General features: G+C 41.0%; 1 protein-coding gene across 5 annotated transcripts in view; it reads right to left on the bottom strand.

The window, feature by feature from the left end:
* Window positions 1-25,188, bottom strand: part of magi2b (membrane associated guanylate kinase, WW and PDZ domain containing 2b) — a 76,221-nt gene that overhangs the window by 20,744 nt on the left and 30,289 nt on the right. For all 5 annotated transcript variants that reach the window (XM_087179827.1, XM_023428292.2, XM_087179828.1 and 2 more), the window contains exons 3-9: window positions 18,634-18,753; window positions 14,099-14,323; window positions 12,256-12,484; window positions 11,554-11,633; window positions 2,897-2,954; window positions 1,813-1,934; window positions 1,004-1,186 (exon numbers count right to left, since the gene is read on the bottom strand). In XM_087179827.1, coding sequence (XP_087035953.1) covers window positions 1,004-1,186; window positions 1,813-1,934; window positions 2,897-2,954; window positions 11,554-11,633; window positions 12,256-12,484; window positions 14,099-14,323; window positions 18,634-18,753 — 1,017 coding nt within the window. The remainder of the gene's footprint in view (window positions 1-1,003; window positions 1,187-1,812; window positions 1,935-2,896; window positions 2,955-11,553; window positions 11,634-12,255; window positions 12,485-14,098; window positions 14,324-18,633; window positions 18,754-25,188) is intronic.

A 25,188-nucleotide genomic window follows, 5' to 3' on the forward strand; every position in this document is an offset into this window, starting at 1 on the left:
AACAGCTAAAGACACAATGTTGGCAACAAAAATGGACCAATAGGGTGGAAAAAAAGAGGCCCAAAGTTAGGGTTTTACTAAATAAATAGGATTATTTTTTCTATAGAGCAAATGTTGTGCCTTGGTTTTGTATGTTGCATATGTCCACCCTTGGCAGGTGAAGGTTTAAGGGAATATTTAATTTGGCTGAAAACTGATTTCTTTGGTGGAAAAACATAACATTGATAACATTGTAAGTTACTATGACCACAAAATCCACATTTGGTGAAAGCTGCAGAAGAAAATTATGATTTACAACTGGCAATAGGTTGTGACACCTGTAAATCACAGAAACACCGCTCAAAACATACTTGAGATTAGGCCTTAATATCTCCTTCATGGACAATAAACAATGATGCTCCAAATTGCCACCAGGGCACACTTTGGAAGTGCCACTTACTTTTGAGACATTAACTTACTTTTTAAAATTTATTTGATAAATCACAAAATCAGAGAAGACAATATATCAAAAATGCAAACACAGACATTGTGTGGATGTGATTTTGTTGGTGACCTCTGCTAGCTAAAACTATAAAACTCACTAAAGCACCAGTTATGCTTAGCTTATACTAAGAAATGTACCAGTTGGCTGAGGCACAAGTCTAACTTTCAATGCCAAAATTACACAGCAGCAACAAATTTACTGGATGCTGATACTCTATTGTGCTCCCCTGGCCTTTTTACGTACAAGAAATGTTGACAGAAATTACCCAAGAGACAGGTAAAAAGCTGCTTGAATTAAAGTGAAACTCTGCCAGCGAAAGGTCTTCGTACTTGATCTGCTTTGGCAGGAAATTAAACTCCATAATGTTGCGGTATCAGAATAATGAGGTTGTGCTTAAGCATTTGTATAAACACAGTATTACAGTATCAGCAGTGACAACAGTGACAGCTTGCAGTTTGTTTAAACCTCAGTTTATTTCTCTACCAGTTGTCAATATTCTGAGTCGGCAAACATCATTACCTGTGTCCATCTTTCCGTCCTGAGCGGCCGGTCCGTCTGGTATTACGCTCTTCACTTGCAGGAACTCGTCCGGCTCATCGCCTCCTATAATTGTGAAGCCAAATCCCATGTTGCTCTTTTGCAGGGCTGTGGACAGGAAGGTGCCCTTCAGCTGGGTTGGGTCCCTCGTAAACAAAGGCTTCTCTGCAGGGAGACAAGGTTTTGAAGTATGATATTTTCATATACTTGACATTTATAAAACTTGTACATTTAGTTTGTCAAATTGCTTTTGCGTGAAATGATCTTCTCAGTGCTGAATGAACCTATTGCACATTTTTTCTGAATGTAAAAACACCAATAAAGACACATTTTCCTTCATTCCCAATAAGATGACTCATTGGAAATATGGAGTTTTCACTCAGAGGAAGCAGTACATGATGTACTGGTCTAGGACGTCCTCATGTGTGTGCCTGGATTAACCCACTACGGGCCTGAGGGCGAGCATGTTCTCTGTCCCCCGTACGGCCAGGGATCTCCATTCGACCCTGTACATTGTGACATTGTGCATCTACCCCATCAAATACTTATGAAACTGCCGGTTCCATGACATGCGTTTGGAAAATAATGAGAAATGTTCGCTGTAAAAAAAATGTACAAAATCTGTGCAACAGGGAAAATAAAAAATCAATTTTAAAATCTATCAGCACAAGTTTTCAGGGTTGATTGTGCCAGTGCAAGTTCTTCCTGCAGTCCTGATATTTTCATATACAACTGAGCGGGTATGTCAGCATGTAGCAAGTACTGCACATACTGTAATATTCCATATGTACCTCTGTATATAGTGGGCAGTGGCAGAGCAGATAGTCCCTGGCTCTGCATCTGCCGCTGCTGCTCCAGGCGTCTCTTAGCTTCCAGGACTGGGTTCTCAAACTGAGTCCTTCGATTTATGTGACTGAAAATACATTGCATTATTAAAAATAATGGGAAAAAAAAGATAATTCAGAGCCTTTTCCCAAGACAAACATAGCAATACAACAATGCAGTTCTGAATTCTAAATTTTACAGTAAAATGTACTTAAGAACCAAAAGTGAAAGTGTTCATTCAGAACAATGCTGCCTTTCAGTGTGTTAAATTATCGATGCATTTAAAGGTCCTGCACACATATATGGTTGACACTGCCATGAATCATGCGTTAGGTTTTTTGCACCTGTTTGGGTGGGAAAAACTACACTTGTATCATTACATCAGTCATTACTGAGTCCAGTGACCTCATGTTATTTCCAGCATATAGGCACCAGAGCAGAAGCCGTAAGTTAAAAGAACTGAAAACACCTAAGCAGGGTCTTTAAGTTCCACTGATCATTTTTTTTTATGTTGACACTGAATCAAATGACTCAGTCCAAGAGGAAAACAACCAGTCAAGATCACCAAATTGCAGTGAGTGCAATAAGTAGTTATAAAAATCTAAGCCCAGATATTTTCCTTAGCAGATGGCAAACCAAAACAAGGATAAAATGGAAGTAAAATTTAACTGGCATTTGACACATATGTGTTTCTCCTGGGCGTAAGATATAGAAATGATGTGAAAATGTTATTCTTATAGGTAATTTGTGGCTACAAATGTTGAAAGTTTTCACCTTCAATTAGAGTTTATTTTGGATGGACTTCCAAATACAGCACAGCAACACATTACATAATTTTGAGGTGAACAGATTTCATCAGCAGCATTCTTAGGATAGTCCCTGCGGACGAGCATTTCACTGTCAAAGTTTAGTCAAATGAGCAGAAAGACATAAAAAAGAAATGAGAATTTTGTCATTTATAATTCATAATGAGATGTTGTAAACCATGGAAATGGATTTCCTGTTATACTACAGAGCATCGGAGTTAACCAAGTCAACAGGGAGACTTACTCTACATAGTAGCTGCCATAGATGGGATCATCTATCTTCTCCCAGCCATAGGGCAGCTCTGAGAGGAAGGGGAAAACAAGAGGAGTGAAATTAAGTCAGTTTATGCTCAGAGCAGAAGAAGGAAAGTAGACACTAAATTGAACCACTGAGGGGAGACGACATGAATCTCAGGGCTCACAGCTAGACGCTCCCAAAGTGCTCCTTTAATAGACAGACAACACTTCGATCTGCAGCAGTGGCTTCTTCATGGAGGCACGAATCACAACAGAGACATCAATACAAAGCTGGGCAAGAGAGAAAGAACATTTAAATCGTCAGACACATCACATCCTGCCCTCTCTTCCTTTCATTCTCTTCCTCTCTTTGTCGTGTGCACAAATCCTTTATGGCCAAAATACCTTCACCAGACTACTTCATGTTTGTCTCTTTTTTATTTCACCCACCCACACATTTTTGCCTTGGATTGCTTCCATGGCATGTCAATTGTCTCATCCTCTCTCTCTGGTTCTCTATTCCCTCCTCACTTCCGCCGTCCCTTTGCTGATTTATCTCGCCTCTCTCAGTCGTAAAAGAACTGGGTCAAGGCACTGCTATAATACCCATACTCTATACCCTATTCTTGTATTTCTCTTCACGTAACTTCTCACTGACACACACGAACACTTTTAAACACAATATACATTGCACGTAATGAGCTCTCTCTGTTGGTGTATGCAACATTCAGAATGTTTTGGTTTTCGGCTTCAGCACTAAGGAAAATAACGAGGGGATTGACCTCAAACTATAAGACTGAGGGAAATACACACACACAGACACACAGACACACACACACACACATACATACACACACACACACAGACAGACACAGACAGACACACACACACAGACAGACACAGACACAGACACACACACACACACACACACACACACACACACACACACACACACACACATCTAACATTAATCAGTGAGTGTTACTGAAAGGTTGATCATATTAATTCATCCTCATGTCTTGTCATGACGATGTTTGTAGGTGGGCATTTCCCACAAGGAAATAAAGTAAACCTGATGGAACAGTAGGATACTAGTGTCATACATATTGAAAAAGATGACAAATAAACTAACAGTGAGTCATCAGGGACCCTGAGCTTATTACTAAAACACAAATACACACATAAAAAGAAATACAAGAGCTGACAACCTTGGTGATAAAAAAGCTCTGGGTGAATAAAAAATGAGAAAGTGGGAATGGAGTGTGTGTAAGGGTGTGCTGGGTGTTAGATTTGTATGGAAAGATGTGTGCTAGTGGCTGGTGGGGAGTTTGGTTATGATGTTTCTGCTTTGTACATTAGCTTGTACAGGGCAGTAACTGGGCAACACCACAGCCACTGTAAACACAATCTAAATACCAACCAAAATGTGTTGCAGCACTGAGTATCAAAAATTGTGAAGTACCAAGTGTTTGCATCAAACACAGGGTCTGATTTGTGGTTATGTTTTCTTATTGTTGTAATGAGATTGTTATTGATTTAAATCAGGAACATGACCATTTTAGGCGGTATCTTATTTAGTTGTTTTGGCTAGATAACATTTCATCTCTCAGATGTATGCTGGCAATAATAATTTCCTAATAATTTTGTGCCCTGGAAACGGTGAAAGTTGGTATAAATTATAGGGAAAATAGGCCCATCTTTGAAAGTACAAAAAATTTACACACATGTAATTTTTTTTTCTAATCATTAATTTGTCATAGGAAATATGTTGAATTGTGTCCTTGTCTTGTCGTGGAGACAAATTTCATATTGATGCATGTTCAGCAAAGCACATTCAGTTGTTTTGCACTCACTAACCTTATGCTAGCATTTAATTTGAATGTAGGTATGGAATAAATTTACCTATAATTAGTAGGAAATCTTATTTCCAGGAAGCTTGCGAAGTTGCTTTCAAATTACAGACCTGTAAAACATTACTGAAATGTTTCGATTTGTCCAAGAAAGCTACTGTACTGGCAAAAGTACAGAAAACCCAGCCCAAAACTCTACCCAGCCCTCTTAAGTCTTTTCACATTCATTTACTCACTGACAGACACATACAAGCACACCCCATGCACACACACACATAAATCCTCAGCTCTATTATTTTTTACAATTATTAAGTCTGTGTGACGCTGATACTGTGGCATCATCCCTTCATGCTGTAATGTAATTATGAACAGATTTGTGATCTTGATATCAATAATCTGTGTGTCAATGTGTGTGTGTGTGTGTGTGTGTGTGTAAGTCCTGGCTGCTGAGCATGCTGACTGTGCAGCCCAAGGTGAAAGGGGTGGATGCTGCAATTATCTTTTCTGTGCTTTACCGTTTCCTCAAAACGCCTGCACTGCACTGTCATTACCTCAAACGACCCTTCGCATCCCTGAGGTGGAAAAGTCAGATGGGTTCACACTTCAAACCACCTTAAATTCCCTCCCACCCTTTCTACGAGCCACCTTAAATGTCGGCCTAACTCATCCACTAGTCGCTTGCCCTCCCCCTAAAGTGAAAGGGAGACAGTTTCCATGGAAACCACCAGTGGAAGTCTTTTTTTTCTCGCCTGAGCTGAGGGCTCTGTCTTGTCTCTATTTCCTGCCGCTGAAATACAGAGAGAGAATTTGTCTGTGTGTTTTTAAGCATTCATATGAGTCTATATTTGCAGTGTGTGTGTGTGTGTGTGTGTGTGTGTGTGGGTGTGTGTGTGTGTACGTGTGTGTGTGTGTGTGCGTGTGTATATTAGATGGCTTAACTGTGTTTGCATCTCTCAATGAGTGAAAGTGTCATCTTCTTTGACAGTAAATCAAACACCTCATCATGTGTCTGTGTATAGAATGAGCACCGAGGGGCTTGCTTGGGTGTTCTGGTGCTTGTTTATGGGTATCTGTATTTGTTTTTCTCTTGACATAAAGTCTAATTGTGATTCCTCAGCATTCGATGACTCATCTTCCCTCTCACACAAAGTCTCTCTGACCATCGGGCAGCCCAGAACAGATACAATGAACTCATCTGACTCAGAAGAAAAACGAAACTACCATGAACTGAAGAACCCAATAAACTCAAACCAAAAAACAACCTCCAAAATTTCAAATAGTACTAGAACCCATATTATTTTAATTATCACTTCCTCTGTAAAATTTCTCAATTAACTGATTAATTGTTTGATCTATTATGTGTCAGAAAATAGTAAAAAAAAAAAATAAAAAAGGCCCAAACCAATTTCCCAAAGCCAAAGTTTACATATTCAAATTATTTGTTTTGTCCAACCAAGAGAACAAACCCCAAATATTTTCCGTTCAATATCATAGAAGACTAATAAAAGGAGGAAATATTCACACATTAAAAGATGGAAACAATACTAACACAGCAGTTATAATGTTCATCATGTTCACAATCTTGGTGTTAGTATGCTAACAGTTGTGAATTAGCACTAAACACAAAGGAGGCTGATGGGAATTTATTAGATTTTAAACGAAAATTAAGATTGTGACCTGATGATGGTACTAGATGAAACTTGATCACCAAACCAACTTGCAGCTTGAATAAATTATCTAAAATATCAATCGATTATGAAAATAGTTTCATATCAAGTTTCAGCCGACTGAGTAATTGACTAATCAACCAACTGTAGCAGCTTTAATTATCTGGCTGCAACTCAATGTTGTGTTATTGTGTTTACACTGCCATATTAACGTACCTTGTATCAGCTTTGAGTCTAAGATGTAGAGAGCATAGACATAAAATAAAAAAGAGCTGTCAAGACTGAAACAAAGAGACACAGACAACAAAAAAACGAGATTAAAAGAGAGAGAAAAATATAGGCAGAGAAAAAGTCCTGGTCCAGACATGACAGAGTAATAACAGTGATGTAACTCAGAGGTAACATTTTAGCACAACTCCATCACCGAAAGTTCCTCAACTCTCCTCATACGCAACCCTCTCTCTAGCTTCATCTGGTCCTTTCTTGCTCTTTTCAAGAAGAGGCTCTCATAGGGCGTCCCTCCGTACATCATCGCCACTCCATCTAACTTCATCATTTGTCATATTTCTTGTTTCCCCCATCTCTGTCTAGTGTCATTCCCTACTTCATACTTTCTCTGTTGCTTACAGACCGGGTTTCGACATTGTGACATTGGCCTCAGAGAGGATTCCTGCCTCTAAATGATCCTGAGCAGCATATTTTCATCAACAGCACTAAGATTACTTTGAAACCGATGTTGGGCTTGAGTGCGTGCGCAAAGGCAGAACTGAAACCAACACTTGCTGTTATTTGAAGCTTGGCCTGCTCCTTTCTTGCCTCCTCTGAGCGCGGGAGGAGATATGGGCTTGTGTTACGTAACAAAAGACCCGCCTGACAAAAAGAATGCAAGCGAACCAGATCTGTGTTGACAAGCCTTTGAACCCTGGGAGTCAGTCTCAGCATATAGATACAACACAATGCACACAAAAGTTGCACATTCATCCAAACACATCAACACAAAATAGCATCTCCTCATATTCACCAAAAACGCAGCAAGGGAGCAAAGCAAGCCTGAGAGGTTGAGTGAGGGGAAAGGGAATAGTGAATGAGGATATGAAATGCTAAAGGAAAGTGGAGCAAAAAGACCAGACATGCATGAGATGGAAGCAACGGAAAGGGAATAACAAGAGGGAAGATGCAAAACCAGCATTGATGAAAGTATGTCTGAGTGTTTGTCTGCTTGCTGCCTATGGCAGTGAGACTCTGGGAAAACCTTCAGGCAGATGGGCAGTTAAAAACTGCACCACCCCTTCCTGCTGTTCCCTCCCCACATTTATTGTTTTATTCACTTTCCTTGCAGAATCTGACGTTCTTGCTTCTATGCATATTTAATTATTTAAAAACTACTTGTCCATTAATGTGGGCAAAAAAAATGGAAAATTGGCGGTAAACGGTAACTTGGTGCACTGCAAGCAAATAGTGTAAACATCAGAAAACAGGCAGTGCAGCATATAATTTATATATATATAACTAAGAGCTACAAGGTGATAATTAAAAGAAAACAATAACATGATGAGTAAAATACAGAGCAGCATGCTGGATTAAACTACTGTATATCCTTCTGTCATCCATGTGGCCACTGAGCTCTTTATATTGCAAAAGAAAAACATTTCCTGGCAACTAAACCTGTTTTCTGGAAGGCATCAATTCAAAGGTGCTGCGAGAGGATGTGATGTGTCATCCAAGACCTTCACAAACGTTCTGCTAACAGTCTTTGATTCAAAATCCTCTTCCAGTGATCGCTCAAGCATTAACTTCCTTTAACCACTGCTTCCCCAAAGACAGAAACTGGCAGGCCAAAAAAAAGGGAGCCCAAATCAACTTTGCACAGTAGATAAAATGCAGACAAATGAAAATAAAGAGAAAAGAAAGACAGACAGAGGAGGAGATGGAGGGCAGTAAATGGATATTTTTGCCACTTTCAAACATGGCTGATTTATTGACTTCCGACTTCTCTGGGAGAAATGATCTGCATAAGTCAAGTAAAACAGTCTTTTATCACATATTATGTGTTTTAATATGGCTGTGCAGTGCAGATATTGTCATTAATATACGGTATGGCTGATCATAGGCGCTGGGTTGTTAGCTGTTTGTGACATTCTATTAAAATACTTTTTTATAAAGATCAGAAGTGAACTTGGGACTGGTCCAGAGGTAAGAAAGCCATGAAATTTTAGGCAGACATTAATTTTCCCCAGAGGATAAAACCAACTCTGGTGATCCCCTGACTTTTTCTCTTGTGCCACAACGAGGCAGTTTTGGCTGTCAGTGATATGTTTTGACCATTATTGCCATGAAATAAGGTAGACATCCGTGTCGCCTCCAGGATAAATTGTAACAACTTTGATGATCCCTTGAATTTTCATCTGTTAACATCATCAGGTCAAAATTTCAATGTACAACAACAACAATGTGTAACAAGCTAAACTATGATGGTTAGCATGGTAAACATTGTACCTGCCTAACATAAGCATGTTAGCCATGTCACTGTGAGCATATTAGTATTCTGATGGTACAGTTTAGCTCTGCTGTGCAGCCTCACAGAGCTGCTAGCATGGCTGTAGACTCTTAGTCTGGTTTGTACACAAACAAATTTGTCATTTTTTAACTTTGTTAAACTCACAGTGGGCTCAAATTCTAATATTGTGCTGAAGCAGATCCAAACAGAGCCAGAAGCAACAGCAAGTTGTTGCACTAATACACAAAATAAGTGATCACAGAGCACTACAGCTGACAGAAACTTGGCTTCTGAACATTGCTGGCATTGGTGAAAACCGATCTTTGCTCTGCCAAAATGAAGCTGAAGTACGTCGGCCATGTTTGTGAAAAGGGTTTATGAATTGACAACAGTGGTGTGTGTGTGTGTGTGTGTGTGTGTGTCGAGAGTGAGAACCAGTTTGTGCAGAGCTGAGTGGTGTTATTAGAATTCCTGTCACAGACCAGCCCTTTACTGGGCAGAGGAAGAGAAGGAGAGAAGGAGTGGGGGAGAGAGAAAAACAGAGAGAGAGAAAGAAAATTGAGGAGTGGAAGATTGAAAAGGGAGAGTGACAGAGATGTGAGGTGAAGGAGTGCAGAGCGTAGAATCGAGAAGGGAGAAAATTGAAGAGTTGGAGAAGAGAGGAGAGGTAGAGAAGGTATTGATTCAGATCTCGCTCTGGAGAATCACATCACAACCTAATTCGCTGACCGAAGGCTGTGACAGCAGCAGGGATGTAAGATCACCTCATTGATGTAATCTGATAACACCGAACCATCACAGGAACTCTCTTTTATTTACGTGACTGACATCAGTACTGAAATTAAATTAAACTGTATTAAATTCCAGTTCTTAGATTTTAGTCTCTGAAATTTCATTTTTGGTGAGTTCAGATTTTTTCCTTCATTCACAAACCTTTGCTTCCCCTGTTTCAAAATGCTTTAAAACAAACCTTAAACTAGAATTACAACCTTGTGGTTGTATGCCTCCACCAACCAGCCAAGGAGCAGGAAATATGGTCACAATCTTCCCTTCCTGAGGTACAGCACTGAATAATGGCCAGAACTGTTTTTGCAGAAAGTTATGATGTCACGGTCACAGTTAAATTGTGTCATAATTGGCATATGAATTTGTTTGTTATAGCCAAAATCGTGTTTTGTGAGACGTCCCTTATATATTGCATTCACAAGAACGTGAGGTCACCGTGACCTTGAACTTTGACCTTTTGCCCACCAAAATCCTGACTGACGCCAGCACAGAGGCATGAAGGCGAGGCTAGTGACACGCAACAAATCCCATGAAAAGACCAAAGCAAACAATGAATTGATCCCACTAATGAGTACCGTTTGTGTAGCTAAAGTCTGATATGGTCCATTCCTCTGTGCCATAGACCACCTTTGTTGTCTAAAAACTATTAAAAACATATAACTGTCAATCCCACATACATCTTCCTGCTGTAAGTAGTCACTACAACAATCCTTTGGGACCCTGTTAGAGGGCCAGCAGATAAATCTGAAGGGCTATGAAGGGATGAACAGGTTAGAAGAGAATAAAAACTATCTCTGCAACACTAAACAGCATACTTTTTTAGACTGCTGTTACAGCTGTTTCTTTTTCCTGGATAGATTTACCTCCTCAGAGAGGAGAATGACTCTTTGGTTCCTCAATTCATATCTCATGTACAGGCAAAATATGATGAGGCATTGTATGTAGGCACTGTTTCTCTCCAACGGGTCACATGCTGAAAAGTTTGGGAACCGCCACACTTGGGCGTTGATTGTGTATTAATCCACATCTTAATAACAGTCTTAAACATTTGCACTTTTTACTCATGTTTGAGGGTTTTTTCTAAGAACTACAGTCATCAGTTGTTTTAGGAAATAATATACCTTTTTAAAAAAAATAATGAAACTGTACATCTGTGACTCATTTTTATAAGATTTACATCTTCAGTAGAACAAATGGGCTTACAGCTGATCTGTACGGACACAGTAGGAAAATCAGAAAGTGCTGAGAATCGCACTTACACGATGTTGGTCTTTCTACAGGATTTGTTGAGAATTTAATAAATACACAAATATCTGATACCAGCCTTATCTTTAAACACAACAAACAAGGTTTTATTCTGGAGTGATGAGGTCTGGAGCACAGGTTATAAATAGAGCTTCATAATAAGATGCAACAACTAACGTCTTGACATAAAGCATGTCCTCACAGCTTATAGGCGTCTTATTTTAATTTCAATGGTCATGAGGCATAAAAAAAAGAATACTGAATGCACCTGATTGCATTCCTCTCTGCACATGTAACAAAACCATCAAATGCTAATAAACACTTCTAAACAACAAACCAAAAATGGTCAAATTTATTTGTCAAGTTTATTCTTTCTATATTTTATAACCCTGTGAAGAACAGTGAGACCAGCAGCAGACTAACAATCACCTAAAACAACAGCTCTTTTTCTCAATGAGGCAAAACACACTGGAACAGTGAACAGACAACACAGGTACACAAATAGCAGGAAATGCAGAGACGACACACTGCCATGAATGCTGAAACATGAGCTCGACTCAGATGAACACAAACAAACAAAACAAGAGAGCGAGCAGGTAAACAGGTCGTTCAGACTCACCGTCTTCCCTGCATTCTTCTGGTGGCTTTGCTTTCTTTGCAAGTCGAGGATCCAGCCATGATGTAGTTTTGGTGTTGTGACTGAAGAAGAAGAAAGAGATGTGTAAATGAAGGCAATAAGGAGAGGAAAGGGGCACACGGAGGTTAGACAGAGACTGACTGTGAGGTTAAGAGAAAGAGATGAGTGCAAAGTAACATTAATGACCTAAACCTGTGTGTGTGTGTGTGTGTGTGTGTGTGTGTGTGTGTGTGTGTGTGTGTGTGCGTGCACGCAGGGGCAAAGAGAAACAAGGGGATTTATAAGGTAAACTAAATGGCCATTAATCCACTAATTAGCCCTCAGCGACTAATTAGTAAGGGTAGGGGGGGGAGGGCAAAAGTTTACAATGGTGTGCATGTTTGTCTGTGTGTATATATATCCTGTGTGTCTGATTAGCAGCATTAAGTTACATCAATTATTCAACACAGAGGCCAGCACTATAAAGTTTACTCAGCCAGCTATACATAAACCATGTTTTTAAAGAGGGTGCACTTTGTGAAATTTTATTATTTTTAGACATAATGTTTTTCATCATGTCATGAATAAAGACTTAATCCACTATAACAAATACAGACATAACGGAACATGTTGTTTTTGTGGAGTAAGATCCTTATATTGGTTAATTAAAAAAAAAAGAAAAAAAGATTCATTATTTTCTCTTACTCTATGAAGTAGACCTCCCCTTTCTCAGTGTAGGCCATCTCCCAGTTGTCAGGCAGAGGACCGAGCTCTTCCTCATCTGCATCTGGGACTTTGGCAGGGGATTTAGAGGGAGATTTTGGGGCCTCCTCTCCTTCGGAGGGGGGCTCAGTGGAGGCTGGGGCCTGGCTGGATGCTTCAACAGCAAGCTCCCCAGAGGCATCTGTGCTCTTGTCCTCATGTTCACTGGACTCTGTAGAGCGCACACATGCACGCACATGCACGCACACAAACACACAGTTATTCTCAAATTCACTCTGCACACACATGCAGACCTTGATGCACACGACACACGCCATGCATGATGAGTCATAGCCAAGCCACTGCAGAGCTATGAACCCCCAGGAGAGGGGGAGAGAGATGGAGAGAGAGAGAGAGAGAGAGAGAGAGAGAGAGAGACAGAGAGAGAGAGAGAGAGGAGAGAGAGAGAGAGAGATGGGGTCTGAGGACAATGAGCATGAGGAGTAAACAACTTGGAGAAACAGGGTAAGACAGTGACTTTAGGGGTCAGAGACTGAGTCAGAAACACAAGGAAAGGTTTTTTGAGTGAGGAGAAAAGCTGGTGGCGTCTAAGTCAGCGGATGATGAGCACATGATTGAGGAGAGTGAATAACAAAAAACGTCAGCATTTGCCTGTAACATCACAATTCTCCCAGGAAAAGTAAGATGGAAGAAAGTCAATGCTCCCTCACAATATTCATTGCATTTCAGTGTCCATATCTTTTTCCAGTCTAACTAAAATTTGTTGCTAAATCTTTTTTCAAGTGTAGTAAGTAAGTTATTTTAACCAGACACTGTTTAAACTCAATTTGAAGCAAATCTTCTTCAAGATCAGTCTTTTTTCCTGTGACCATCCAAAATATCTTATTTTTTACGTTAATCTTTCATGTGGCATGGGTGTCAAATAACAGAACCTTCTAATCTTGTTGTGATGTCTGAAGAGAATATGTAAAAAAAACATTTCCTGATACAGTCAAAAGAAGAAAGGACTAAGTAAATTTAGCACATGGCAATAAGAGAATAAGGGGTGAAATACGACATGCCACAACAGAGACTAGAAAGAGAGATGGGGGAAGGAGCCGGAAGAGAAGAGGGCAGAAGGGACAGGACCACAGAGACGAAGAAGAAGCTAAAGAGCTCGGAAGGAAGAGGATGGTAGAGGAGAGGAAGAGAGGAGGAGAGTTTGGGTATTAATAGAAACAGGGACAAAGGCCAGTGGCAGGAAAGCAAAGACAGCAGGGGAGATGGAGAAATGAGAGGACAGAAAGATGGGAGCTGAAGCCAAAATGAGACTCTGGACAGTGATAATGGTGGAGACCTTAAAGTGCCCTTGTGCATTCTGTTACGTAAGGTTATTGAGAACCTTTGCAGTTCACACTCACACAAGCAGAGTCTGTTAATGTTTGTAATGACCGGTCAGGGTACAGTTTGTTGTCAGGTTTGAGGACATCTGCACTGACTGAACAATATAAACTGCAGATATGAAACTTGCTAAAGGAGAAAATAGGCTCTTGATTTATCCTAAAGGGACAATAAAAAGGAAAGGGGAAAATTGCTATGACAACCGGCTTGTTTCTCTGGTTTTACTCAATCATACCAGTGAAACAGCAATAAACAACCCAAGGGACAGGCAAGGGCTTCAATCCAGATTTTCTCCTCACCTAAATGTAATGCTATACAATGTGTTCATGGTCACTGCAGCTGTGAAACAGAGTTAGAATCTAATTCCAATCAGGAGTAGATGGAAAATTTAGAATAAAAACATCAAAACAGGAAATTGATGTTTTTCTCTCTCATCCCACAGCACCTGGTGTGATGGCCACCCCATTGCCGTTGACAATGGGACTCTCTTCTTCCTCCTCCTCAGGCGGCTCCAGGCTGGCGCGCTGCTCCATGTTGCTGACTGATTGGTTCCTCTTTCTCTTGCCCTGGGCACTGGGCCGGGCTCCGGGCAGCAGGGCCTCACTCACATTCAGAGGAGGGGCTGCAGGGGACGGCTCCGCTGGAGGTTTTGGTGTGCCGTAAAAGTTATCTGAGGGCAGAGAGGCAGGGCAAGCTTTGTGTTAGTGGCCACATGTATGACTATCTCAGGTGATGTAACACACAGTCTGTCAAGCAGAGCTGAGGTCCACTGCTCGTCGCAAACTGGGGCTTTGAACAGATGATTTCCTTTTAAAATGTATGACATATCTGTCTGAACAGAGTGCAGCAGAGGTAAATTATACTGCCTGTGACCGGGGACAAATCATTTCCGAAAAATTCGATCGATTTTGTGCATTTGCCCACTGGCTGATGTTTCAAGAAGCAAAGGCAGTGGCTAATAGTCGAGATCTTCCGACTGACGAGCCTCTCCGTAAACCTGAGAATGTGAAATGACACACGGATCCAGGATCCAGACTTTTATTTACTATTATGTGAAATTTTTATTTTAAAATCTATCAAATGTTGATGCTATAAATCAAAAAATAAAAACATATCCTGTTTCCATACTGACAACTCCTTCATTTCCCAGTCCCACCCTACCCATACAGACAGAAATAAGAGGGGTTGACCACAATACCAAGGGGCTTTCTTATAAACAAGGAGAAAAAGATAAAAGAAGCAATACAATACTGTGAGTGAGCAAAACAGCCAAACCACCACAAAGAAGTCAATACCATCAGTGTGCTTCCATCTCCTCCTACTGCGAATGACATATTTTTCTGCCCTATCGTACACCCTATATGACATTCTTTTATAGGCAGCAACCCTCCCTTCAAAGGAGGCACTCCAGGTGTCTTCCAGTTAATTTACTGTTCCGTCACTGCTGCTGTCTGGACCCAGTCCTTCAGTGACGACAGATAACACCTTTTTGTAAAATATGACATTTTAGACAAGATACAAATTGAAAACCTGTGACATCCACAATATAACAGTGACTCTTGATCCAGAATTGTCTCATTTTCCACCTTCATACTTTCCAGCAGTCTACAGAATCTTTTAAAGTTCACAGAATATAAACCTGGATCCAGACTTTCTAGCCCACCTCAGTTCAGGTTTCAGTTTTTTGTCATGTATTTAGGGCCAATGTAAAGGTCAAGTACAGTAGTTTGTCATGTTGGGTCCATATTAACATGTGAACAACACATGCTCCTGACATTCATATAGCTTGTGCTCTTAAACATTGTGACTGTGTGTGAACTTAACAAAATCACTGTGAAAGATTGAAACAAATTAGCATTTATAATAATACGTGTTTAAATTGTTTGGCGTCAATGGGCAAAAACTCCATAATAACCTTTCAGCATATTGTAATCTAAGTGGTCTGGGAGCAAACAAGACATCTCCACCTCCTTTTAGCTCTGTTTTCAGACTGAAGAAAATCTAGCTTGTGATGAGAAACTTTAGCCAATCAGACACAGAGAGAGAGAGAGAGCGAGAGCGAGAGAGAGAGGAGAGATGGGGTCTGAGGAGAGAGTCTCTATTGACTTTTCTACAAATGCAGATGCGTATGCACTTCAGATGGTTACGTGTCAGTATTAAATTAGCCAATTTACTAGTTTACTGGCTCTAAAAAGCCCAAGCCGGTTGTCTTATCTTAATTAATATGGGACAGAGAAAGATTATTTCAGTGTTAGTGGGAGGAATAACATATTAGTGACAGGTGAGGTTTCAGTAATAGCCAATTGCTTCCCCAGCAGCAGATAGTAGAAAATCATTTGAAAACTTGGTGCAGGGTCCTAAAATACTTAAATGCATAATTCAAAATATAAATATAAGATTCCACATAAGTCCCAAGGGCAAACAATGTCAGTTTTTAAGATAAATTACTGTTTTGGAAGTCAAGAAAACCTTGTCACTGTGCTTTCTGTGCCTAATGATGCACACAAACCTATTTTAGAACATAATGATAGCTGTGCAGTCAGGCTACAAACACAGTGTCTTAGAAGAATCACCATTAATATTCATGTGTTATCTATAGTTTTGTTTTATTCAAGTGTTAAAAGGTTGCATTCAGTCATATTTCAGTACATTTACACTACACGTCCACAAAACAGCCAGTATAATATAAATAGAGTGAGAGAGACGGTAGTTTTACAGAGTATCTTCCTATACATTTACCACTTACAAGATGGAGAATGTGCTTTATTGAAAAAAAAAAAAAAAAAAATCGTTTTTTGATTGAAGACAATGTCCCCAGTCCTTCGATGGATATCAGGAAGCATCTTGAGGAACCCTGCTGTATTAGGCTATACTACCTGTGCAGACTAGCAGGTGGAAACAGGTGCAAGTTCATGATGAAATGGTTATTAAAACTGTACAGAACCACTTGATTTGTATGAACACGATCTCAGCTGTGCCATTCCTAACCTGTTGGTGCAATCAGCTCTGTTTGGAGGCACAAACACACAACGCAACGCACAACGATCAAAGCAGAGCACAAAAATAGCCTTGAGCATCTGTCATCCCACACCCACTGTAATGGTCCCGCTGGCAAGAAAAATTAAGAAAAGTCAAGTACAGTACTATGAAGAGAAAAAGGACAGGATGTGAAGGTCCTCTGGGTATCTTACTAGAGATGGAAACATCCTCAATGTATCATATAGTATCAAGTGTACATCTCTCTTTTTGACATTGATTGACATTGAAGCTTCAGTGATTTCATGGCTTTCTATAATTTCAGTTTTTCAGTGCTGTGCTAAATATATATATATATATATATATATATATATACACACATACATACATACATACACACATATGTATTTGACTCGGCACATTTCTTTTCTCATGTTATTTACTCTTCAACCACAATAAAACTCTACTTTTATTTGAAATTTAAATAAGACCCTTACTGTCAGGCAAATATATTGTGTGATTAAATATTGAGTGTGAGTGCGAGGCAGAGATGTCTTATTTTAAAATCCCTCAAAGTGGAAAGGAGTGGGGTTTCACAAAGAGGAAACAGAGAGAAGAAAGGGGCAATGGGAGGAGAACAACAGCTGGGCAAAGAAGAGGGAAGGGGGCAGCAATAAAGGACAAAAGGGGGATCAGCAGCAGAGTACACAGACATCAGTTTACTTTCATCCCAGCAGGACTTGGACAGATATTAGGAAAGGCTCTATCGCACTCACCATTTCCTCAAAAAAAGCACACTTACCCTACTGTCCACCAAATAGAATTCTTACATTGGGACAAAAATATATATATGTGCACACACTAGCACATGTAAACAAAGACAAGAGTATGAAACCGCAAAGGTAGCAAGCACCCACCTGAGAAAGCTTACGGACAACCTGAAGAGATGCTTTGCAGAACATAAAGCATGCTGAGATAAGTTTAGGCCTGGGTTCTTCCTGCAACGTACCAGAATGCTCCTGGTTTTGCCTGAAAGCATCTTGGCTTTATGCACAGTTCAATATCAACCTTCAGCTGTGACTCATCACATATGTAAGCTCTTACATGCCCCAGCTTTAGACACACAAGACACACACACACACACACACACAGTGCACTTCAATTACCTTGAAGAGTTTTCTGATGATACTTCATGTCTGATTTCAGTCTCTTTCACTGCCTTCTAAACCTTTTTCCATTTTTTTGCATTCTTGCCTCCTGTCAATCATTCCCTCTTCTCTACTCTCTTATTTTAATGTGCATTAAAAAATGCTGCCCAGAAAGAGACATCTTCCCCCGACGGGCATAAGTAAAGTCTGTGTTAAGGGAAACGTACACTGCAAATACACAAAGACACACAATTAGGATATGAACACACAAAAAGGGAGCACACACATTAATGTTCATGTGCACATACCCCCTACACTCACACACATGCATTCGCACACAATTTGCGTTAGAGTTCCGCCGCACATGCTAACAAAATTGCTACTGGGCAAATGAACCAGCAAATCCCCAATCTGTAGATGTATCTCTGACACTGTAGCAAAGCAGATGCACAGACTTGACATGACTTGGAGATGGCATTCATCCCGCTCACAGACACAGACACAGACACACACACAGACACACACACACACACACACACACACACACACACACACACACACACACACACACACACACAGGTAGTCAGTCAGCCATTCAGCAACCACCAGAGGAAGCTGTAATACATGACTCGGCGCAGAAGACTCATTTTGTTTACTTAAGCTGCGTGTAAGAGCATCACATAACACACCTGATCCATCAAGCAAAGATATCTACACTGCAGCACAAGAAGGCATAATCAATTGAAACAGAGTAAAACAGCTCTACTGAAACATATGTTCCCATTTCTTCTCCCCAAACACCTGGACAGATGCAGAATGTTTGCTGCACAGCCGCCACGACACTCCCAGAGCTCACCTTCATAGGTTCCACTCTCTAGCAGGGCTCCACTTTGCTCCAGTTCCATAAAACGCTCCACACTCACAAAGTTGTAGTCCACCCCAGGCACCTCCCCCTCCTTAGGCTGCCTGGTGGTACCTGCAGAAAGAGAGAAAGAGAGAGAGGAAGGGAGAGAAAGTGAGAGGGAGGGAGAGGTCATCAGAGCCAAATAGGGCACTTGAGAAGAAAAGGCAGGAAGGCAAAGAAAGAGCCTAGAAAAAAAGGGTCGGACAGAAAAAGACGGCAGATTTGAGGCTACAAAGTGTATGAGAGGAAATGGGAGGGGAAAGGAAATGGAACAGAGGAGGCTGAGTGAAGAGACATCACTTGTGATAGCCAAATCCATTCACACAATTGTGTGTGAGTGACAGACACAGAGAGATACAGCTAGAGAGGAGAAGAGAAAGCAACCTCAAAGAGCAAACCACCATCATTCAATGCCTACGAGCCAATCCGGTGCCGTTTTAGAAATGAGTGAATCAATATGACACTTTTACCAAGCATAACTCAAACCTCCTTACACAGCACACAATACTGTGCCGACTGGATTATTGTCGAAACAGCAGGAATGCAGAGGCACCACATTAGCATGCAGCAATTACAGCATTCCTACATCAACGCTCTAGAGATCTCCATCAGTGCTGCAGCGTCGAGGCTCGGCTCTGTGATGGCAGCGATGGGAGTGTCGAGTTTAATGAGGTGCTGTGTTTGTGTCTCTGCCAAGTGGACTTTCAGCCCAGGCTCAGTCAAGTCTGCTGGTGTTGATTCCTGCTCTCCATTGATCATGCCTGAAAACAGTCATTGGCCCAATGTGGAGAGGGAGACCACTCTCAGAGCGTTTCCCAGAACTCAGCCTCACATGGTAAAATCGAATTGATCTGGCTGTGCGGCTGCCAGAATGTCATATCTGACTGAAGTGTAAGGTTTGTGCTCCAATGGTCCAAGTGTACATTTCTGAAAAGGGGATGAGCAGTTCTGACAAAGCCAAAGGAACAGTACATATGCTCAGGTATGAATGGAGGGTGTGAAGAATACTTACTAGTATCATAATTGGAGTGTGAGCTGTGGGAAATTAAAACAGCAGGTGGTGGATGTGCTGTAGACAGACATACTGCACACACGCGCACACATGCCTACGCACAGAAATGGATACACATGCGCAACCAGTGAGTGAGTGAGTTTTTTGGGGGGGTTTTTTTGGAGGGGGGGGGGTGTCAGTCATGAGTCAGGAACCTCTAACTCTCCCCAGAGTGTGATATCTTAATCATTAGATCTTTATTGATCATCTGTCACCACTTTCCTCCTGTAGTGCATCTACTGAACATTTGTTACTGTATTTACTTCACCAGTGGGAGCAGAGGTGGGAGCTTAGCAACACATAATGAGCAGAGATGTGATACCAGACCATCAGGCATCTATAGTCTGTCTATAAGGTTATCCAACACTGCCATACTGTGTACAGAGGGGTGTTTGTTTGTACTTATCACCGTCTGTGTGTCTACATGTGTGCTCGACTGTGTATTTGTCTTTGTGACTCTAAATAGTGGTAAAGTGCCCACTGCGCCAACAGTAATCCCATCTCCAAGCTGATCACAGCTCAGTGGGACACTGTAAATCCACAACACCACAGGTATGAGTGAGTGTGTGTGTGTTTCTAAGTGTGTACATCTCTGAGTGCAACCCACCATTCGCATTGTTTGATGTACTCAGACTTTGATCAAAACTCCAAACCAGCAGCTGTAATTTTTATCCAGAGCTCTATACTGCTTGACATGACCTACAGATGTCATACCAAAATATGTCATAATGCACAAACATTCCTGTGTAATCCCAAGATAATTTAATATGGTACCATATTTCATGACCTGTTGTGTAACATATCTCACACTCCTGATGTTGTCTACGTATATGAATAGAAGATTAAACCTTAGACACAGGCTTTGCTTTTCCCTTGTTCATAGATCTAGCTTTTTCTGTAGTGTCAGTCCCTGGCTGCAAATATCAGTGAGCTAGCGTATAAATGTAGATTAGTTAGTGATTTAGATTTACATACTGAAAAAAAGAGCTATACAGCTGGCAACATTTTGTCCGATCTCAGCAGCAACAGGTAGTCTGGCTGTGTGGTGCAGGAGTTATTTGACACATAGACGTGTCAATCAATGTACTAAACCTATGAAAGCATCTTATTCCTGTATACTTGTAATTGGTCAAGTCAAAGAAAGCATTTTTAATATGTGGCCATGTATCCCTGAGTGCATGTCCATTCATTATTTTATTCTTTGTATTTAGCAGAAAAGCAAACTAGTTGGAACCAGAACAATCAACACCTGAACTGCTGCCTCATAAACTACAATGAAAGATAATCAACACTTCTTATACAATAATAATGTAATGCGAAACAACAGTGCTGCAGTAAATACAGTCGCTGGGTATAATTTTCCCCATTTGTCCGCAATTTTAGAAGTATTGATTTAACTCCATGCTCACTTTTGAGGCTGCAGTTTAGGTGCTTATACTGTATATTCGATTGCATTATATCATAAGGTAAAATAAATATCTTCCCCACCCCCATAAGTTGACTCATCACTCCTCTGAGTCAGTCTGTACCAAAATTTCACATAGCATAAGCTCAACAAAGATATTGAAAGGCTATTTTATCAGGCTGCATTATATTGTCAGGTGTTATCATTTTGACCATCCCTTCATATACATGCAGATACCCTCCAATGTCTACTAAACAAATGCATCAGACATGAGACATAAATAAATATAAAAGTAAAATATACTGGAAGGCAAAATAATATAAGTAACCAAGACGAATGAGATAAGCAACCCAGACAAGATACATAGCAAGATGAAGAGATGAAGGGCCACATAAAATGAAAATTAAATGTTGAGGAAGTGATGTCTGTATAATGTCACTTAAATGAGGACTGGCAGCGCAGCTAGCATACCATACTGCGGTACAGTGGCAGAGGATACTCCCTGTCGTGCTGTTTGAGTCTCCTTTTGAAGAAAAGCCTCTATATTGAGCTTTCTTCACCAGGTAGGAGGTGTTAACGGACCATGTGAGGTGATTTGTTATGTTTTCCTTAAGTCCACAATGATCTCCTTGGTTTTTGTGGTGTTTTGGACCAAATTGTTGTCTGCACACCACTTGACCAGATGTTGGATCTCCTCACACTACAAGTGTGTCTCCAAATTGTTGGATATAATCCCACTATAGTGGCGTCGTCAGCAAACTTCACTATAGTGTATAGTGAGGAATGGATGGGGGTTCAGTCCATAATCCACAGGCAAAGTGGCGTGGATAATGCCAGGTTGCTGGGTTTGTTTACCACTTTGTGGGGGATTATAGTTTTGAAAGCGGAGCTAAAGTCAACAAATAGCATCCTGGCATATGTGTTTGGATGTCCAGATCAGTGGCGATGATGGCCTTGATGTGAGATAATACAAGGCTCTCAAAGCACTTCATAATAACTGGTGTTAGGGCAACTGGGCAGTATTCACTGAGGCTTTTAACTGCTGTCTATTAGGGCAACGGGAGCGACAGTGGTGGTGGATTTAAGGCAGTTGGGGACTACAGCCTGTTGTAGGGAGGGGTTAAAGATGCTAGTTGGTTGGCACGTCTTCACTGTGCTGATCTGTGGGTGCTACTCTTGTAGTCAGTTATGGTTTTAATACCTCTCCACATGCTATGGGGGTTGTTGTTTTCAAAGTGTCCCTCATTGTGCTGCTTGTACCTGTGCCTAGCCTCTCTAATGCCCTTCCTCGGTTCTTTCCCAGCATTCTTGCAGGCCAACATGTCGCCTGTCTTGAAGGCAGCATCTCGTTCCCTGAGCAGGGACCGTACATTTCTGTCCAACCACAGTTTCTGGTTTGGGAACACCTTGATCATTTTGGTGGTTTCAGGCTAAAATGAGGTGTATTCTTCTAGGTCAGCCCCCTGTGCAATCACTTCCCAGTCTGTGTTTTCAAAACAGTCCTGTAGTAATGAGGTGACTTCCTCACTCCAGACTATATGTAAAGAAGCCTCACAGACCAGTAAATTGAGACCCACTCAATGACCTACACTGCATGCTAAACTAAAAAAAAAAAAAAAAAGGGCCATCCATTGCATGTGCAGTGTTACTCTGAATACTGCAGCAGCTCAGTCAGCCAGGCTGGGCTGGTCGCCTTCCACTGGGTACAGCTATTGATCTGTTAGATCAGAGTGAAATTATTCTGCTGCCCACACCAGAGTAGGCAGAGCCAGCTGGAATACTGATGACCTGCTGATGGCCTTCTCCCACAGCTTCCTTCACTGGACACACCAATCGAGCCGAGAGAGAGGGAGAGAGAGCCTTGTCGGATCTGAGCTGGGAATATTGATCGACTATTTGGCCTTGAGATAGGCAGATAGGCCAACTGTTTCTCTTTTCTTCCTTTTCACACATTTCCACTGCTCTTCCTCCTCCCTTCCCGTTAGCAATACTCGCTAAATAACTGTGAAGTAGACCTTTTTATTAAAACAAACACTGTCCGCAAGATTCATACTCTGTTCCTTCTGCCCCTGTTGCTGCCTTTCTTTGTCTTTATCTATCTTTAACCATACTAACTTCCTTTCGCTTATCCTCGAAAACTCCCAGGTAGAAGCTCAATTTATAATTGATGGAGCCTTGTGGATGACGTGGATGAAATGTCTTCAGTTCACTTCAGTTCTTATCTTTTGTACATGGGCCACACAAACTCCTAAGCAGAGCTTTAATAAATGAGCTGAACAAAGCAGGACAAGCTGCACAGGTGCTCAAATTAAAAAATAGCAGCAGACTGTACTGAGGGGAGCCAGCGACGCTTCCCCTGAGCCAAAAGCACTGCTGCTGTTGACTATTGATTGGATGTCGTGCTCTCACTAATAAAGGATAAAGTCGGCTGTGAGCCAAAAATGGTCTTTGCATTGCAATCAGCCAGTGTAGCCAAACCTCTCAGAGGTGACACTGGGAGTAGGAGTAGGAGCGCCATAGAGATTTATGGCTTAAATGAATTAAATCTATAATAGCATAAAAGTTTCGGAGCTGCCACTTTAGGGGGTGAAGACATTCTCTGCCTCAGAACCATGACGACTGAGCACTACAGAATATTTTCACATTAGTGGGAGAGTGTGTGAGTGAGAAAGAGAGAGAGAGAGAGAGAGATTACGTAGAAACATAACAAGGAAAGTCCATTTGGAGCTAAAGCTAAAATAGCTGATATACTGAAATAACTCTGCTGGGTGTCAGACGATAAGAGGACAAAGACCTTTGCTAAATAATAGAGCGGCAGAAGAGTAGTAAGCAGAGACAACCAGCAAGAGACAGCAACAGAGAAGGAGACAGCGAGAGGAGAAAAAGAATGATTGGTTACCCTCACTGCGCATCCACAGCAGCCTGCGAGTGAGTTTGATACTGTGCACGTGTATGCATACACATGTTTGTATAATTAGACAGGAAGTCACCAAGAGGCAGACGCAGAGCGGGGGAGACTCAGAGCTAAAAATAGACTATCGATGGACTGATTATTATAACAAGGAGTGGGGGAAGGTGGTCACTTGATACTGTCTCAGCTTGAGTATGTGTAGGAATGAGGAGATGAGGATGGAGACAACCACGTGTGTGTCTCATATTAAGGCTAAAGCTACACACAAAGAGCAAAAGATATCATTACGTCCTCCAGAGTTTTGAATCTCATTGTTAAAAAATGACTTCTACAGTACATGTTGTTGTAACACCTGAAACAACTGTACAGTAATTGAATTGAGCAACAAACCCAGATGAGAAAAACTGGATACACATGTTCCCGACTGAGCCTCCAGCTATGTGTCCTAATGCGCACATATACGCATTGTGTTTGTCTCACAAACCCCTCTTGGATTCGGCATCATCATCCATGAGAGCCATCATGTTGCTTTGGGAGTTGGAGTGAATTTGTTACAGAGACCGAATAACACCAAATCTAACAGGAACTAAAAATATTCTCTAAAAGGTGAGCAGGCGTGATGCTCTTTCACAATAATCCACCTGGGGATTATTGTGAAAGAGCGTGAAAGAGAGGATTCAAGCAGGCAGGTACAGATTTGTTAGCACACCTATCCACTGAGCTTAATGTAAGTCAAACCTAATGTAATAATGCTGTAGGAAGTGGAAAGAGACACATTTCTTTTCTGAATGTATATCTTCTCTCTTGAATCAAGACCATCCTCAGTCCTACATGTGCATGTTGTGCAGCTGAGCAGAAGCCTTTCCTTAATTCCAGTAAAGACCCAAGGGTTCAAGCTATTTCTGATATTTCACCAATAAGTGTGTAAAATGATGCATTAAAATGTTTCTATTCAATCTAATTGTGCAGCCATAAAAAAAAGAAAGTATCTAATTTCGAAGCTACTCAAGTGGGAATATAATGGGAACATTGGATTTCACGACACAATCCTGCAGCCGTACCAAACAAAAAAATACTGGGATTCTGTCCTCAAAACCCTGAACTTGTTTACCCAGAATCCTTTTCAGCACAGAGCAAGCA

Source organism: Seriola lalandi, unplaced genomic scaffold, assembly GCF_002814215.2.
Source record: "Seriola lalandi dorsalis isolate HSWRI2012SDOR001 ecotype SW California unplaced genomic scaffold, Sedor1 jcf7180002054873, whole genome shotgun sequence".
NCBI classification, from domain to species: Eukaryota; Metazoa; Chordata; class Actinopteri; order Carangiformes; family Carangidae; genus Seriola; species Seriola lalandi.